The 19141-nt window shown below is 43.3% G+C and overlaps 1 protein-coding gene across 3 annotated transcripts in view; it reads left to right on the forward strand.

The window, feature by feature from the left end:
- RRP1B (ribosomal RNA processing 1B) overlaps positions 1–17566 on the forward strand; it is a 30723-nt gene extending 13157 nt beyond the window's left edge. For 2 of the 3 annotated variants that reach the window (XM_083854865.1, XM_083854867.1), the window contains exons 11-17: positions 46–65; positions 473–598; positions 1282–2024; positions 4864–5010; positions 5717–5783; positions 6861–8047; positions 17341–17566. In XM_083854865.1, the coding sequence (XP_083710991.1) occupies positions 46–65; positions 473–598; positions 1282–2024; positions 4864–5010; positions 5717–5783; positions 6861–7051 (1294 nt within the window). In that variant the 3' untranslated portion in view covers positions 7052–8047; positions 17341–17566. The remainder of the gene's footprint in view (positions 1–45; positions 66–472; positions 599–1281; positions 2025–4863; positions 5011–5716; positions 5784–6860; positions 8048–17340) is intronic. The other variant, XM_083854866.1, reaches the window with a different exon arrangement.
- Positions 17567–19141: the final 1575 nt, after the last annotated feature.

Raw genomic sequence — 19141 nt, forward strand, 5'->3', positions numbered from 1 at the left:
TAATAATGTTTTGGTTTTTATTTTCTCCCTTCTTCTCACCTGCAGGTTCCAGGACTTAGCAGAAGGTAAGGACTGAGCAGCAAACAGAGACAGTAGTTATTTTCCATTAAATGAAATATAATGTTCCCATACAATGTGTATTGGAATAAATTTTTTCCCTCTTTTTTAATGTGTATTTCAAGAATATTGTATTGGGGGTTTTGTGGGTTTTTGAAGTCTCATTAAGACACGTTACACATTTTTTCTGAGATGGCCAAATTCCTTTCACAATTTGAGCAACCCTGTACTTTGTCCTTAAATGAAAGATTATTGTTCTTAAACAAATAGGAATCAGTTGTATGCTTTTCTTTAAGGTTGGCTGGGGAAAAAGGAGTTGATTTTCTTTCTGTGGGAGTTATGCTCTATATGAACAGTATAACTGTTCATAGAAGCAGGACTCTCAGTTTTCTGATGCCTTATCCTTCCTCAACAGGAATCTTCCCCCAAGATATTCCTGAAGATGTTTCTTCAGATGAAGATGACGATGAATCCGGTAGGCGAAAGCGAAAGAAAAAAGCTGTCAAGCCTTGGCAGCAAAACGAGCTGGAAAAAGTAAAAGGTAAGGCAAGATCAATATTTGGGAGAGAGACAATGTGCAGTGACTTGTGCAGTTTGGCAAGGTGTCAGATAGAAGCTGTTCTGAGGAAAGCAACACTGTTGTTCAGGATGTGCTGATGTGTGTCCTGTTGCGATGAAGGTTAAATGTGAAATTAAGTTCTCTTTGAAAGTGAAGGGAGTTCTCTTCCGAATTCTGAGGCAAGCCTCTCCTCAAAAATTTCAGTCAGAAGTAGAACTGGAAGCAGCTGTTTGCATTGCTTCTTTGAGCAGGTGCATTTACTGTAGAAAAGCAGAAACATGTCAGTCTCAAAACAAGATGAGTGCTAGAATGTAAGAATTTGGGGATGTTGGAATACTGAATCCCTGAGCTGCCCTTCTGATGGGCTTTACAGGTGGGTAGTAACTCTTTTTAGGGATGTTGCTATGAAGAATAGGGTTGCCACAGGGAATGTTTTAGATCTTACCTGTGACAAGGCAAAATTAGCAAAGTATTAATTAGGCCAGACATCATCAGACTGCAGTGTCCTGAGCAGCTGTAACAGTGAAACTGTTGTGCAGGCTGATAACGGGAAAATGGTGCGCCTGTTTTAAAAGAAAAGAACAAAAATAGAATAGAATTCAGTTTTTTTAAGTACATTTGTGTTTCACATGTATGTTATGACATTCTTTTTGGGATGGATTTAGAGGATAAAGAAGAGCTGTCAAGTGTGAAGGTGTCATCAGCTCCCCAGAGGAAAAGGAAAAAAAGGAAGAAGAGGGACAGCCCAAGTGCTGATTCTGGAACAGCTGATGGAAATTGTGAGGAGGGAAAAGCTGAAACATCTGGATCCAATGCTTCTAGCCAGGAAAAGGTGCCAGAAAATAATAAGGAAAGGAAAAGAAAGAAATTGCTAGTAAATGAGGCCAGTGAGACCACAAATGTAGCAACTGACACCAGAGAAAATCACAGTGTCTGTGTGCAGAACAGTCTGACTGACGCAGAACAGAGTAAAAAGAGTCAGTTGAAGAAAATGAATCCAAAAGTACAGAATGTTCCTGCAAAACCAGCGTGTCAGAATGGACCAGGCACTGCTGGTGCAGCAGAGGATGTCAGCCCATCTGCCACACTGTTACCTCCTAAGGCTGTGAAAAAGAAGCAGAAGGCAGGGGCTGTCCTGGTGAATGGGGATCCCCCTGTGCAGCAAACTGACCTGAAACCCAGCAAGGAAAGCTTGCTGGGGACCCTGCCAAGAAAGGCAGGGGCTGAATCTGCACCCTCCAGAAAGGTCACAATGAAGACAAAGACAAAGTTAGTTGGTTTGGAAGGGATGAAAGTCTCCAGTCAAAATTCAGCAACTCTGAAAAAGAAGAGAAAAGTGAACGAGGTGCTAATCCCTGTTGAAGCCAACGGAGTTCTGGAGACTGTATGCAAGAAAAGCAGGAAGGTGGTATGTACATCTCATCCTTTTCTCTGCCTGCTTCAGGAACTGCCAGGTTCATTTTCAAATTTGGCTTTAGCTTTCTGAGCATGGGGCTGACTGGGCTGCTTGCTGATGTCATTGTGCATTGTCACCAAAAAAGAACTTGATTCCCCAGAAATCCACACACTGCTACATTGCCACACCCTCCTGCACAATGACACTAAATCCTGTGCCAACCCCTCAGCTGGAAGAACCCATCTAGCTGAAAAATGAGATGTTAGGGGCAAGATAGTGTTGTCTTTTTTGTCTGTTTTTCCTTTGGTCCTTGGGTTAATTAATTATTGTTTTGCATTGGGTCCCTGGTTGAGATTTACAGCATGCTCACAAAGGGCATCATATTTTGGCAAAACAATGAAAAATGGGAAAATGGAACATCCCTTCTGCTGCAGCAGCACACAAGATTAAGATCAGCTCCTTGTGAAACTGCCCACAGCAATTACAGGAGTGGCTTCTTTTGCTCACTCACTGCTCCATCTTAAAAAAAAAATGATAGCGCTGTCTGGGGAAAGTATTTGAGGAGAGAGAATAGACATTGGAACACTGGAATAGAGAATATGACACTGTGATCTTTAATCTCATCAGTGACAGTGTGACCACATTTATGAATGGTCCAGTTTTTTATAAAGACAGTACTGTATTTGTTCACTAGGAAGGTCTGATGTCTTCTTCTTCAAAAATATATGCCTTGCAGTTTGGGAGCAACCTATTTTTTTTACCTCTCTACCTTGCCACCCGCATTTTCTTCTTTGTAATAGTAGAATAGGATTGATTTTTGTCAGTGATTTGAGAGTCAAAAAGCATTTTGCACTGTATAGTTTTGATAGTGTGGCTAAGAAAGAGTGCAGGTGTTCTTTCCTCTCCTGCTACTGAAATTCTTTTTAACTGCTCATTTCCCATGTGCATATTCACCCTAACACATTCAGGGGTTTAGTTGCATTCTTGGAAGTCTTGCTGACAGTCTCACTTTGGTGGAAAAAAAAAATCATAAAGCACAGATGAGATTATGAGTACAAAAAAGTTAAAACTGCATGTTATGAGCCTATGAGCTCACTTTTGTTTGACTTAAGTTGAAAACTGTAGGATTAGTTAAGTACTGCTGCCTTGTATATGGAGGTGACTACTCAGTCCTTCACAAGAGAAAAAATCATACTGAAACTTTGCTTAAATAGAAATAAAATAACTGACATTTTCTATTTTTTGATGATGAAATGTTGAGAGGGAAGAGCCAAAAGGTTTCCTCTCTCCCTACTATTCAAATAGCATTTCTCTCACTGTGAGAAAATAGGAACCATTGGCTTTGTCTCCTGTTTCCTCAGTATTCCATGTTTCACACCTGTTTTTTCTTCATCTATAAAAGTTTAATTCCTAAGCAAATATGATTATAGCACCCCCATCTCTTTCTGTAAGATTTTGCTGCAGATGACCAACAGGTTCCCAGACCTGTGACAGATTCAAGATAAAAAATTCCTGCAGACTTCATGGAAAGCAGTTATGGCACAACTTAGTGTAGGCAGTGAGGGAAGGGCAGCAGCACAACCCCAGCACGGGGCTCTTGGCTGTCAGGGCAAGGGCTACTGGGTCACTTTTCATGTGGAATTCCAAAGAAATTACAGCATTTGCTTTTTCCTGCTCAGTCCACGTAGTTGTGTGAGTGTGTGTGTTAAAAGGGAGGAGAGGGATGGAGACAATAAAGATATTCGAAAGTTGAGTCAGGAGGAGGGAGAATACTGATGGAAGAAAGAAGAGGGCAGGGGAAAGCTAAAAAGCACAAATGAGGAGGAAATTAAGCTTTGCTAATTTTGTTTTCGTTGCTTGAAAAGTAATGTTGTTTTATTTCCTGATTTTAGTTATGTAATCCTGGCCTTGTGCCCAGAAATGAGGGGCATGTTTTGATTCTTGATTTCAAGGGCAGCACACACCTCCAGAGAATTAGCTTCTAATATTCAGAGGAAAGAGAAGAAGGGAAAAAAAACCCAGCATTATTTCAGAGTTGTCTCCACAATTCAGAAAACTAAAAGACTTGTGGTTTTTCATTTTATTTGAAGCAGGCCTTTTATAGCCTCTTTTGATTTCAAAATAGCCTCTTTTGGTTTTCAAATCAAACGAGGCCATATCAGCTGTACATTTTCCACAGTTTGTCAGTGAATGCCTTTGGAATTCCATGTCTGTTAGGTTGATGAGAAGCATAACTGCACTTGCCCTCACCACACTTCACAAACAGCAGGTTAGAAAGCTCTGCCAGTGCAAGTCCTAAGAACTGCCTTGAAGAACTGGAGACAAGAATTGCTTTAAATGCCATAAAAGTATGAATTTTAGGCAGCAAACCAGTAGCACTACACAATAGCTGAATTTTTGAACATATAGTCAGATTTCATACTCCATTTTTTCCTTCAATGTCTCCATCTTAGCCCAAAGCTGTGTTTGTTCATTAGTTATTTATCTTATTCATCCAGAGGTACCACAGAAGAGTTTTTGCTTACGGTGAAGGAAAAAAAATTATCACTTTTGTGCAGGAGAGCTGGATCAATTGCAAAGTATCCTCATGCACATGGAGAAAATGTGTTTGTTGGCACTCTGCTGGGCTTGGCAAATCTATTACAAATTCTTCCTTTTGTGCTTTGCAATGACTTTCCTACTTCTGCACAGAGTTTGCCTTAAACTTCTGCTTTCAGACATGCTAATTGCAAAATTACCTGCTGGGAGCTAAACATGATGATTAACTGATGTGTGTGGTCAGCCCTGCACTGGGTTTTAGTTAACTACAATACTTTGTACTGAAGGATTTTTCTCTTTCCCACCTTCACAGGAAGGCAGCGCTCCTCTGTCACCATTAAAGAAAAAGAAAGTGAAACCAGGAAGTGATTTTGTAAAATTTGAAAAATCAACTGTACCAAAGGCAGTGTTCTTCAGGAAAGCCAGAAGCACCATCTCTTCCACCAGGACACCCATGCAGGTGAGGTGATCTCACAAAGGGCAGCTGAGTGTGGGGACAAATGTCTTCCCAAGCAAGTTCCTCAGCAAAGGGAGCTGCTGTCACTCCTGCTGTCTTCCACTCCCTGTTGGTCTCTTAACATGAGCAGATATAACTGGGAATGCTACACATGGCTACAGAGTTTTGGAAAATGAGCTATAGAAATCTCTTTTTCCTTCCCTTCTGCTTTCAGCCTTCTTGTTGAACACACACTATTCTGAATCTGCTCACTTGTCAAGAAAGCAAAAACTTGAACTAATTTCAGTTTTTCAAAGGGACTTTGAGCCTCCATTTCTTCTCATTTGTGGAGTGGCAACAGTGCAGGGCTTTAAAAGTCTGCCCTCTTCTCTAGACCTTTTTAACATTTAAAGCTTTTCAAGTTCTCTATAGCAGTTTGAAGACCGAGTTCAGTGGGGCCAATCTGTTTAACACACAAATGTCTTCTTGTTTGTTGTTGAATTATGTAATGACATTAAGGAGAATATGTGATTTCTGCACAAATGGAATGTTTGCTTTTGGCTAGGAAAACAGTGCTTCTTAGCAGCAGTCAGTGCCAGAGGATTGGGACAATTCTAAGGCAAATGAAGGAAGAAATAGGCTACTTTACATCAGTGGGGTGCAGGTGAAATTTCTCAAAGCATTGCCTCAGAAATCTTATTTCATTTCATGTCTTTATTTTGCTTTATAGCTGAACAAACTGCAGACACCCAGCTCCAAAAAAGTCACGTTTGGCTTGAATAAAAACATGACTGCAGGTGAGTCTGATACGTGTGTGTGTGTGTGTGTGTGTGTCTCCACAGTCTGTGGTAGCTGAGGAATGGGGAAGCTCTACACATTTACATACCTGTGGAACACCTCTAAAACAGGATGGTTCTGTTCCTTTTTTTGTCTCAATATTTGTATTTAGTTTACAAACCCTCCTCAAGCTCCTTTCCAGAGGAGATGATAAAGTTTAGGACTTGAGCAATTCCAGGGTGTTGCATTAGTGACCTGCACATGGATGGGAAGCTGCAGCAGGGTGATGAATTTACCTTCCTGAGCTGCCTGTTTGCAGGGCTCCTCTGGAAACACGTGCACTTCACAGTCTTCATTGCTCACTTCTGTTTCCCATGGCAAAAGTGCTGACATGCTGATAAAATCAGACTTTGTAGTAGCAAAGTTTGCTTTTTATCTTGGCTGCTTGTGGTTTAATGGTCATGAAGAGATAAAGGTCAATTCCCTTCTGTAAGCAGGTGGTGTTTTCCCTGTTAAATAAATGTCTTGCTCTGTAGCAAGGAATTATATTCAATGTATTCATTTAGCTACATTTTAACTCTCTGAGGTGTGCAGTAGGTCAAGTTCAAGTTGAGAACATTGTACTTAGGTAAATGTCTTCATGTTAATATAACACATCTGAACACAATGAAAAAACCACATCTGAACCAAATGAAAAAGAAATGCCTCCCTGCTGGCTGAAGGGATGGCCAAGAGTCTCTAGAGCTGTTCAGCAGACAGAGTACAGACACTGCTTACCCATTGTCATCTCATAAAGTCCAGTGTGGCGTTTTTCAGGATAGCTGGAACATTTGAGGAAAAGGCCCAGAGTCTCTGGTGGTCTGTGGAACCATGAAGAGGGTTCACAGTGGGTTGCAGCAGATCCTGTTCCCCAGGGGACTCTGCTGAGAGATGTGCTGCACCACCATCTCTTTTCTCTGCCAACTCTTAGGCTTCTGATCCTTGCTGGGCTGGAGGGTCTAACTCAGGCTTCTAGGGCTGGGAAATTCTACAGTTGATTGACAGGCTCAGTTATTCCTGGGGTTTTCTTTTTAACTTGTTGGCTTGTTTTTCAACAGAATTTAAAAAGACTGACAAAAGTATATTAGTGAGCCCAGAAGGACCCTCCCGTGTGGCTTTCAATCCTGAACAGAAACCTCGTCATGGGGTGCTGAAGTCACCCTCAGTGACCCCAGCAAAAGAGCCCCAAATGAAGAGACCATTTACTATGTCAGCTAAGAAGAGACCAACTGCTGTGGACTTCTTTTAAACCAACAAATGTGGCCTACTTTTGTACAGGACATTTTGCTAACCTAAAATGTTCTCTGGAGGTATTTTGAACTTCTTTATTTTTTTAAGTTAATACAAATTGTATATACAAAATTCTGATTATGACCCGGGTCATTGCTATTTTGAAACCACTTCAGCTCTACCTTGAAATACATGTTTTGTCTTTTTACAGAAAAGAAACAAAATCCAATCTCTGCTCAGGTTTGGTCTACAAAAAGTATGGTCTCTGCCCATGTCATTCCCAAAAGACTTGTCCATTTAATTAAGGAATGTTCAGGGTTTGATTGTTCCAGTGATTTTTTTTTTTTTTTTTGAGCCAGTGTGAGACAACTTGCATGCTGTTAAATTGTCTTTCATTAGACAGAGTTTAAATTGGAAAAATGCAATGTAAATTTTAAGCCTTACTTGATCATGTATTTTAAAATTCTACTCTCTCATTTTTCATGTGTCACCCCTGGCATCCTGTTAATTCTTCTGGAAATAATGATTACCTCGTGTCTCTGTTTAATAACAGCGGGACTTGGGCAGCTTTGCAGCTAGCAAGTGAACTTTCCCTGGGATAAGAAACTCTTAGCTGTTGCTCAAGTGGTCACTGGTGCAAGTAAAGCTTCACAGCTGGTTGCCTGCTGAGTTAGGGACAAGTCACATTATTTTCAGTAATGCAAGTGCCAAAGCTGGCTTGAGCCTGTCACAGTGTGAGCTGGCTCCTTCTCTTCACTGAACTGAAACTCATGATCTTGCGCAGGAGAAATCTTTGATATTTCCAGGTCTTTCCCCAGCCCTCTCTGCTGCCTTTCCTGAAGGCCTGACAAGACTCCTGGTTTTCTGCTTTAGCAGCTGATATCACCACATTGTGCCAGAACTCAGCCCTCATTCAGTGTATGAACCTCTGCCTGGACTGAAGGGAGCTAGATGTGTGTCGTGCATCTTTGGGTAGGACACATCTCTCTGAAAGTTTTGGTGCCTCTAAGTACAGGTGAAACTACAGCCCATGCAGCTTGGTTTTGGTTTTGATGTAGACTCAGATGTCCACTTGGCATTTCTTGGAGTGTTTTTATTTGGATATTTTATTGCTACTATGCGTGTTTTATTTTTAATTTACTGAGGTGCATTTCTGCTAGAGATCATTTATGAAATCTGAATGGGAACAGTGAGGAGAGGGAGAGTAAATTAAAAACTTTTTTTATGCAATTGGAAGATTTGAAATCTTTCTTTGGAAATTTTCCTTATGTGAATGAGGCAAAGGCTTTACAGCAGCTCTCTACAATAGAGCTCAGCTTGGAAGCACAGCCTGGTGCCAGAGCAAAGCTGTTCATGAAGCTTCACACCAGTTATTCCTTTGATCCTGTAAAAGAGAGGATGAACCTGCTTCATTACCTTGTCTTAGGATAACTGGATTATCAGTTAAATAAACTGATGTTTATTTAGCTACTTCAGCCAGCAGAATTACATCTTGTGATGTATTTGCATACTTCAGTGCGGTTTTTTACCACTCCTTTACGTTGTCTGTCCTCTGCCAGATTACTCCTCATAAGCAACTGTATTTTCCTCATAAGAAAATGGTTTATTTGTAGCTCATCTACAATTGCTTCAAAATACTGGGGGTACTTCCAGATGGCTGGTTGGCCTCAGCTGCTCAATTCTAATCCGTCCCAGTTCTCTCACTAAGTTTGTGACAGTCCATGGTTTATGGTACTGCCAGAAATTAATTTTGCTCTTGTCTTTTCTCATTTACAGTGAAGGACTGAATTTCATTTGGTTTTGGTATTGGGTTAGGCTGTGTCGGTTTCTGTGATCAATAAAAAACTCTGGAGAATACATTGATACATTAATGATACTTGTTTATGCAAGTATTGTTCATTTATGTGTTTAAAAGGTCATTGTATATTAGCATAATGGATTTTGTTGACAAGATGATGATAAGTAGGGTGTAACAGCCTGTTCAGTATGTTGTACTGTTACTTTGTCCTGTGGGTGAAAAGTCTCCTGTGGAATATGCATAAAACCATTTGTATGTGCGTGGTTGTGAGTGCCTCAGGTTGGAGATGCCACATTCCTCCAAGGACAGAGATGCAAAAAATCACTCGGTGGATCTGGTGTGCACAGAAAAATCCAGACACACTGGGGTTTGGTTTTAATACATATAACTTATTATGGAAATGTATCGGTTGTCTGGGTCTTTTTCTCTTGATTGTAGATCCACTGAACCTGTTGCTTGTCCAACAATTTTGTTGCCCGCAGTGTTAAATGGAGAGGGCAGAAATGGCAGTCAGGTTTTTATCTAAAATTTTAGTGGTGTGATTGCTCATTGCGATGCATCCATAATCCATCTGTGCCACAAAACTGGTGCAATGTTTTGTAAATGTACCTGTGAGGTGGGTATTGTCTTCAGTGTGTCTGGAATTTCATTCAGGACAACTTTACAAACAAAACCTGACCACTGTCAGTGCAGTTTATTCAGCATTGTTGGGTTACATTTGAATACATTACCCAAATTATTTGGATAGTGACAATGCCAATAAAAATTAAAGACAAAAAAAAAAAAAAAAAAAAAAAAAAAAAAAAAAAAAAAAAAAAATTTAACTCGCAGTATCCACTGCACAGACACAACAGTACTCTGAGGAGAGATGTATTGGTAAGAAAAGAGAAAGGAAAACTCATCTGACCTGTTTAATGTCACTTCATGGGTTTTTTTTCAGTGTTACTCCAGCTCCCTTGCTGCCAGCCATGCTCTGAGTCAAAAATAATGTGGCCTAACTTGTGAAGGACAGTGTTTTTTAATGAGTCTCTGTATTTTTGTTACAAATCTGATCAACTTTGTCAAGCTCTAGTAGTTTATAACTCTTCATAGCTTCAAGAGAACTCAAAAGCACAGAATTAATTCAGCAAGGCAAAAAGTTGAAATTCTATTTCAATTATTGGATATGCAAGATGTCTTACAGTCTGTCAAAACTGTGTGACTTGGAAAGTGTCCAGTGCCCTTTGTCAGGAATTACCTGCACTGAGATTTCTTCAGAGGCAGGAAAAAAAGTATCATTTTATGTTTCTCTGCAAGAGCATTGTTAATACAAATACAATGTCTAAGCATTGCATCATTTAATCCAGTCCAATAAACCATATTTTTTGTGGACATTGTATTTTGGGTAAATCTGTGAATTTGGGAGGTTTGGAGAGGGTAACATCTCGGCGAGGGGGGACACTTGAAAACACAAAGGAAATTGTTCTTGCTGGTGTGCACCTGCTGTCTTTTCCTTTTATTTGATAGTATAAAGAGCCCAAACTGCTGAAGACTCAGACACCTTTGGAGTAGGCTTGGGGACAGGACGTGGCTGTTCATACACCTTGAACTTTTTACCTTTGTAACTGGGTCAGAGATAGCACCTAAAAGATTGCTCAGGAGAAATTAGCAGATCACACGCTGTCACTGCTTGGTGATGAAAATTGATAACCCAAGTGCTCACGTGGCAAGATGTGCACTGCAGAGTGCCAGGATAGGTGAGAGATGGACACTTGGAAAGCTGTTGGCCTGCTTGTTACCAGAGCACATCTAAAAGAGTTTGTGTACAGAGAAACCCTGCACAGGGTGCTGTGACCCAACCTCGGGTAGTGGCAGGCTCTGCACCTACTCAGGATCAATTAAAATTAAACACAGTGTTTTGACAGGCACATAATTTTCAGGAATGCAAAAGTAATTATTCAAATAAAGAAAACTGATCTATCCCTATGGGTGTCACTAGTAAAGTTAAACCATGAATCCTCTGGTAAAAGAGGAACAGAGTTCCTTCATTGAAAAGTTGTGTAAAAGAGGCTGGTGCAGAGCCTGTGCAGCATCCTGAGGGAGTGACACAGGGTGGCTTCAGTATGGAGACATTATTAAATGATGCTGCTTTTCCAACTGTGCTCACCTGTGCGTGGTCCATTGTGGGAGCCAGACAGGGCCAGGGAAAGCAGCAGAGATCTGAAATTCTGAAACTGAAACAGCTGCAGTCTGTGGCCAGGTCTGTGTCGTTGGGGAAGCCATGAAGAGCCCTGGGGGACATCCCTCATCCCTGTCCTGCAGCTGGACATGGAGCCAGCACACAACTCCCTGGCTGTGTCCATCTGGCCAGTGGCTCAGGGCTGTTGTGTGGGACTATGTCTCTCAGGTTTTTGTTTTCTTTTGCCTGAGAGTCAGGCTAGTGGTTCTGGTGGGTCTTTTTTTTTTTTTTTTTTCCTTGGTGACCTCCAAAGGCTTTAGGTCTGTGCTCAGCATGAGAATGGAGTGTCAAGGTCTTGGTCTTCTTGGTTTCTCGTGTTGTTTATTAATTCTTATCTTACAAGTTCTTTGTGTCTGGCCAAGGTGTTCACAGCAGCTCGGACACGATGCAACTTCCACCCATGATGGGAGGTCGCTCTGCTTTTATACAGATAACTATGTGTCTCTTATTTACAATTCTGTGCCAATGCCTGACACCTATACAAGAAGGGTCATTTCTACTTTGACCCAATCCTAGCAAACTACCTTGTGCCCACGTCACTGCAGAAAATGGATGGCAAGGGAGAAGGACTCAGGGCAACACCCTAATTCCTCCATCTTATCCCCCAGTCAGCTCCATCCTAAAAACCCAAAACTACAAAACTTTCTACCTGGTGATAAATTACACTGCTGTTTGTTACACATTTGTGACTTGTAATTCCTCTCTGTGTTGGATGTTTTCCACATGGACCGAAATCAAAGCCTGTGTCTTCCTGGGCTCTGTGCCAGGCAAACCCCCCTGCACAGACCCCAGATCCTCTTTCTCAGGTCCCAGACCTCTCTACTGAGGTCTGTGACCTTCCAGGGTGCCCAGAGGAATGCCCTGGACTCCAACATATGTCCAAAGCCTCACAGGGCTCTGGGCACATCAGGGGCTACAAATACCCAAGTCTGGGGCTGCTCTGTGCCCGTTCCAATGGGGTCGGCTGTCAAAGGGATGTCGGGTGTGGCCTTTGTGACACAGGTCCGTTGTGTCAGGGCCCGTGGTGACACAGAGAGGCCTTTGTGACATGGCAGAGCCCTGCCCTGCCAGAGGGGTATCCAAGGGGCACAGAGCCCTGGAGTGCCCAGTCCCAGGAGAGACGCTCTGTCAGGAGGAAGCAGCTCCCCGAGAGCCTCAGCAGCAGAGCACGATGGAGATGCTCAAGGAGGAGGCAAACCCCAACTCCCCCCCTGCCATGGAGCAGCTGGGCCTGTGTGTGAGGCCCCAGGGGACAGCCAGCCCCAGAGGGGGCTGGGATGGGGCTGGAGGCAGCAGCCTGGAGGCCAAGGTTGTGCCAAGGCAGTCGCCTCATTCCCCCACAGCCAGGGCACAGACCCAGGGCTCTGCCCTGCACAGCCCCTGCTGCTCCCCCAGCTCCTGGTCCTCCTCCAGCCCCTGCTGCTCCCCCAGCTCCTGCCCTGCATGGCTGGAACCCCTCGGGGAGCAGTGGGAAGGGGCAGCAGGAGGGACAGAGCTGCCAGGGACACAGACCGTGGAGTGGGACTTGGCCAGGGAGGAGAGAAAACTCTGCTTGGGCCAGGAACTGCCCCTATGGGGAAATGAGAGGGTACAAGAGCTGTCCCAATGGGAAGATGAGAAATACCGAGATCTGTCTCAAGTGGAATTTGAGAGAGACCAAGAGCTGTCCCATGGGGAAGTTGTGAGATGCCAGGAGCCTTCCCAAAAGCAAGATGTGAATGTCCAAGAGCTGTACAAATGGGATGACAAAAGAGACCAAGACCTGTCAGAAGGTGAGACAGACCCAGAGCTGTACCACTGGGAATCTGAGACACACCAAATGGTATCCAAGTGGCTGGACATGAGAATGCAAGAGCTGGCCCAAGAAAAAAACAGCGACAAAATGTTTCCTCAATGGGAACATGCCATTGACCAAGAGCTGTCCGAAGGAGAAGTCAGACATTACCCAGCGTCATACCAAGAGAGAGATGACAGTGACAAAGGGGAGTCACAGAAGAACTGGGAATGCATCACCATCCACACCATTTGGGTCAACCCCAAGTACCCACAGCTCCTGCAGGACACTGATGCCACTTCCCAGGACTCAGCCAAAGCAGCAGCTTCTCCAGCCTTGGTTGAGCAAACAGCCTCAATCAGTGACACTGAGCAGGTGGAGGCAGCAGGGGAACAGAGCCAGGGCCCTGCCCCACCCAGCCCCTGCTGCCCCCCAGACCCCTCAGGCCCCCAGGCAGGAGCCCAGGCCCTGGGGGAGCAGGCGGCTCCCCCCAGGAAACGCCCGTCCCGCTTCAGGCGGGCGCTGCGGTGGCTGTTCTGCTCCTGCCTGAGGCCACAGCCGGACAATCAGGGCTCGCTGCCAGAGCCAGGCCAGGGGGCAGATGGCCCAGAGCCTGCCCAGGGCCTGCCGGGGGTCACACGGGCTGCCTCTGGTGTCCGGGTGTCAGGGACAGCAGCTCCTTGTCGGGACAGTGGCCTGGCTGAGGGTTGGCCTTGAGAGGCACCAGTGGTGTTGGAGCCAAGGGCAGGTGCACAAAGCCTGGGGAGAAGGAGCTCCTGCTCAGAGGAGACACCAGGGATGTGAGTGACAGCCACAAGGACATTTGGCAGAACTTTCCAGATCAGGACAAAACTCATAAAGCCAACTCAGCAGCTGAAATTGGCTCCAGCTGGGGAAAAGGTACTTCTGGCACAGGGAGACGGTGACCACCAACTCCTGGCCCAGTGACCCCAGAAACCCAGAGAGAAAAGAGGAACCTCTTCAAAAGAAAAGAAAAACTGAGCATAGAGAAAGATTGGTTAGGATAAGAAGAAAAGTAATCTTATATCAAATAGAAGAAACTATTAAGATATTCACATTAGCTAATTATAAATTGCAGTAATATTAGCTAATAATAACAGAAACTATTACATTAATATTTAATAAGTAGCAAAAGCATACTACTACTATAACATACAAATTAAATATTCCATATTATCTAATATTTTTATCTATACACAATATTTATTATTAATAATAAATATTTATTATAAATTATTAATAAACATTTATTAATAATTATCATTATCTTTTGAATATAATAAAATATATCATATATATTATATAGAGCATTATATATTGCATATATATGAATGTAATATTTAAGTATTTAGATATGATATGATATTATAAAAATATGAAAATAATTTTAAAAGGAAATAATATGTGAAATTAGTAAGAGAACCATATAACTGGTAGCCAATGAACATGAATGCCTTTGTTTGCTAAAACAAATAATTAGTGAAAGATTTGATAGTCACTGTGCTGGCTTTGTGGATTTGCCACCCAGCACCTCCTTCTGTGCAGAACTGTAAATAAAGGAAATACCTGAACTCTGTGTGAGGATTGGCTTCTTGCACATGGGGTGGAAGAATCCATTTTGGGACTTTGCCATGGACACCCTGATAAAAGATGCTGCTTTTCCAGCCGTGCTCACCTGTGCCTGGCCCATCCCGGGGGCCGGACGGGCACGGCCAAAGCAGCCGAGATCGGAGACAATCCCAGGGCAGCCCCGAGAGCCTCTCTGGGAACAGCAACAAAACAGAGGGCTCCTCTCCCAGCCGGCTCCCCAAGTCCCTGCACAGAGAAGTTGTCACCCAGGTGTTTGGGGAATCTCCTGGGGCTGTTTGGACCAGCTGTGTGGTGTTCCCAGTGCACGCCCGGCAAGGTGAATTCCCGCACAGGGACAAGGGGGGCTGATTTGGAGGTGTCCCTTGGTTCCTTAAAGAACCATTTGTTAATGTCATTGTCCTGGTGGGTGGCCAAGAGCATCCTCCCACAGTGACACCCTCTCCTTTGGTTTGCCCCTCAATCCCTCCCCAGAGGCTTTCAGGTGGCCTTGTCAACTGCAACTCTGGATATTCCAGCCCCTCCAGTACATCCAAATCTCAGGGCAGTGCCCTGCACACTCCCAGAGTGCCCTGCACACCCCTACATTTCAGTGCTACTTCAGCTGTCTGCAAAAGGGCCTTGCTTGTTTTGTACACTCATCATGGTGCTCTGTTAGCACACCCCCTGTGTGCTAACACTCCTGCACAAGTATGCCTCACACTCCTGCTCTGCACACACCCCCTGATTGCATTCTCACTCTTGTGCCCAGCACACCCATCTCGCACACACATCCCTGTAGGCCCCCACCTCTGTGTCTGGCCATCTGGATGGATGTGGCACTTTGGGATTTGCATTAGGGGTGGTGATGGTGGTGCTGGGATGATGATGGAACTGGATGGTTTTGCTGGTCTCTTCCAACCTTGATGATTCTGTGAATCAGGGACTGCCCTGACCCAGGTGCAGCACCCTACACTTGGCCTTGTTGAACCTCATGAGGTTCTTGTGGTTTCACTTCCCAAGCTTGCTCAGGTCCCTCTGCATGGCCCTGTCCTTCCATAGTGTCACCTGCCCTGCTCAGCTTCCCATCCCCTGTAAATGTGCTGAGGGTGAGCTGGATCCACTGTCTGTGTCATTGGGGAAGCCATGCAAGAGCCCTGGGACATCCCTCAATCCTGTCCTGCAGCTGGACATGGAGCCACTGCACAATCCTGAGTCCATCCAGCCAATTCCTCATCCCTGGAACAGCTCACCCTCCAAACCCACAGCTCTCCTGTGAGCAGAGCAGCACAAAAACTTGCATATTTGGTCAGTGAGATAAAGAATTAAACTGAACAGAAAAAGGTTGAAATAATTGTTCAAGATCTTCTTAATGACAAAAAAAGGCCAGACTTCTCTAAGTCCAGTAAGATTTGTGACTGTCTTCATTCATTCCTTAGAATTTCCTTCTGCTGTTGAATGCTTTCAATCAATGAAGGTTTGGTCAGGTTCCAGCCCAGACCCTTTTCAGTGATCTTACTCAGAGGAGGATACAATACTATAATAGCTCTCTGTGAGGCAATTCTGCTCTTTAGTAAGGAATGGGGATGGGGAGAGAGTCCCTGACTAAATCCTACCTCACTGAGACAAGTTTGTGAAAAAACTTACAAGTGCCAAGAGTTAGGCCCTTCAGGGAAACAAATTCCAGTCTCAGTTTAGGGAGCAGATCTCCTTCCAGTGCTGACCCATGTTTCCATAGGCTTTACCACTATGTTAAACATCTTGGAGACATCTACTATAAAATGAAGGGTAAAACTGTAAACACTTGTCTAATACCAATAATGTGTACTTGCCTTTGCAGAATATTGTCATGGAAATTTTTTATTTCTGAAAATAAAGCCCTCAACTCTTTAATGAACCCCTTTGAAAAGGAGGATAGGAATCATTCACAAGGTCTGCACTGCATTCCAGTAGAGCATCAGAGAGCAGAGTGTGCTGGCTCTTTCTCCCTTGGAAATCCACTCGGGAACCTGTTCTGGCAAGAGGGCAAGAAATTGCTTTGTTGTTCACGAGCTGCAAAATTGGCCACTGAGGGCCTGAGCTGTACAGAGTTGCTTGCCAAGAGTAGGAAGTATTGTACTGCAATTGTAATGCCAGGCACAGGAATTTGCAGTTGGCCACTGGCATGTTCAGGGTTTGCACACACATTTTTGCTGATTATCTCTAACTGGCTGTGGACTGTGATGTTATCTGCCCAAGGAACTTGCCACTGCTGCTGATAACGTTAGACTGCTCAAATATCTGCCAGAACCAGATGACAAACTCTTCGTTTTTGCCCATTTATCTTGTGCAATTTTCATATATTTTTTATCAGTTTAGCTTATTTAATTGTAGAGGTTGTTAGTTGTCCTGGAGAAAAAACCATTGAGAATGTAAGTTTCAAAGTTTGGTATGAAATCCTGGTGCTACTAATGTCTGCTGATTTCATTCTACCATTTTATTTTTGTACTAAGGAGAAAAACGAGGAAACTTTCAGAACTACATAGGTTAGACTTTGCTACTAATTAGAATGGCCAAAATGACAGGAGTGGGGAGAGTTGTCCCTTAATAACACAGACAAAAACAAGAGCAAATTAGAAGGAATTTCCAGCCTGGGACAGAACTAGCATCTCTGAGACTCCTGAAATCTGTCCTCCATTACTGCTATTTTGCTAATTAGTGAAATTACAACAGCTGTAAAAATTTTGTAGCTCATGTCTGAACTCACTGTATTTCATTCAGATTTTTAAAGGTTAATTTAAAGTAGGAAATCTCTTTGTAACCACTGAAGGAAAAGAACAAAATGAAATCACCATTACCCAGGTAACAGGACTAGAAATAGATGTGGTATTAGTCAACTTAGCATGTACACCCTGCAGCTTGAACTCAAATGCAAATCTGTTCTGTTTCCAGCACAGCAGTGGCCTGGCTTCCCACTGCTTTGTGTGCAGATTTCCCCAGGGAATAAGCTGTGCAGCTTTGCCAAGCCGATATTCCTGAGCAGTGGGAGCTGAAGCAAGTGACTCATGACTGCAAGACGACAGCATGTGATGCAAGACACACACAGGACAAACTGCTGAGAGATGCACTTCATGACTGAGAGGTTTATTCCCATTGCCAGGAAAGGCCTTGCTCTTTACCAGCTGTTGTCACGTTTCATAAAGCAAATAATGCAGTGTGTGCAGAATTTCTGACCCAAAATCTAAGTCAAACAGTTTTCAAGGTTAAATATCAAAAAACAGGTACAGAAGTGTCTGTGAAATCAAAGAATTAAAGGCAATGAGATATCACCAATATCTTCACGTTTCCCCCAAAAGTGCCTTAAAAATGAAGCTAAACAAAGACATTTGTATGCATTTCTCTAAAGCTGGTGTCCTGACCACATGTTGTATTGTGTCACCCCATAAATGCTTGCATCTCCTATTTCTTTGCTTTCCTGAGCAGGGTTCTGCTCTGCTGCTGAAATACATTTGTTGACAAAGGGGTATTTCCACTTATTCAGCTACCCCTTAAATTATTCTATGAATTATAATTATTAAAAATCAAGGTCAAAAAGAGATAACTGGAATTAAACTCCTGACAATGAGTTATTTTTCCCCAGTATTAGGTAGTGGGTACTAAGTGCAATAGAACTGGCTCCTGAGGGTGCAAGCATGAGCATTCAGGACAAAACTGCAAACTAATAAAAAGCACTTTATCTCCCTTAGCCAAGCAAAGTCTTCCTGGTTTTCATCAACTTTGACTATTTTATTAAATGGACACTAGAATCAATATGTGCAGGCATCAGCATCAGCCAAAATATTTGTTATGGGGAGTTATGGGGAGTTGTACCAGCACAAAGAGTGCTTCAGCTTGGAATTGCTCAGCATAGTGATCTTGCACGTTATAAAAAGCTGTATTTTTAGTTTCTGAAGGAGATGAGGATCAAGAATGCCCTGCTATACAGTGCTGTTCAGCTGTGGCAAGTTGTGACAGTAATGCAGCATTTTAAACAAAACTTTGTTATCACTGGCCCATCTCTCAGCTTGACACCTATCCCCTTGGATGCTATCCCAGAAGCAGTTCCATTTACCTCAGTAAAACAATGGATGAGAGGATTGCAAGACTGGGCCTGACATTTGGAGTCAAGAATGCTCAGAATACATGGAGCTTTGGCAAGTCAGTGACAGAGAATAGGTTTGAGTCAAAGTGTAAGTGAATACACAGCCCACTTGATCTTCTGATTGCGTCATCCCTTAATATTGACAGTTCCTGACAAAGTTAATCACTTTAATGAGGCCAAGTGAAAATTTGGCTTGAAACAAGGATAACGGTGCCCTCCTACGTCAAATGTTGCTAATACTTTATGGCAATTATCACAATCATAAATTGGTACTTTACAATCTGTCTTAGCAAACATTCAACTGAAAAGCAAAAATTAGTATCTTAAATCCAGATGGTTTTCTGACTGAGGAATGCACAATTAGATGTTGTCTAGACATGAGCAAAGCCTTTGACACCATTTCCCATGGAATTCTTCTGGAAAAAACCTGGCTGCTTGTGGCTTGGACTGGTATACTCTTCACTGGAGCTGGGAAAGGGTCTGGAACATGAGGCCTAGGAGAAGCAGCTGGGGAACCTGGGGGTGGTTAGCCTGAAGAAAAGGAAGCTCAGAGGTGACCTTATCATTCTCTACAACAACCTAAAAGGAAATTGTAGGTGGGTTTGGTCTCTT

Source organism: Zosterops lateralis, assembly GCF_965231275.1.
Source record: "Zosterops lateralis genome assembly, chromosome: 2".
Taxonomy (NCBI): Eukaryota; Metazoa; Chordata; class Aves; order Passeriformes; family Zosteropidae; genus Zosterops; species Zosterops lateralis.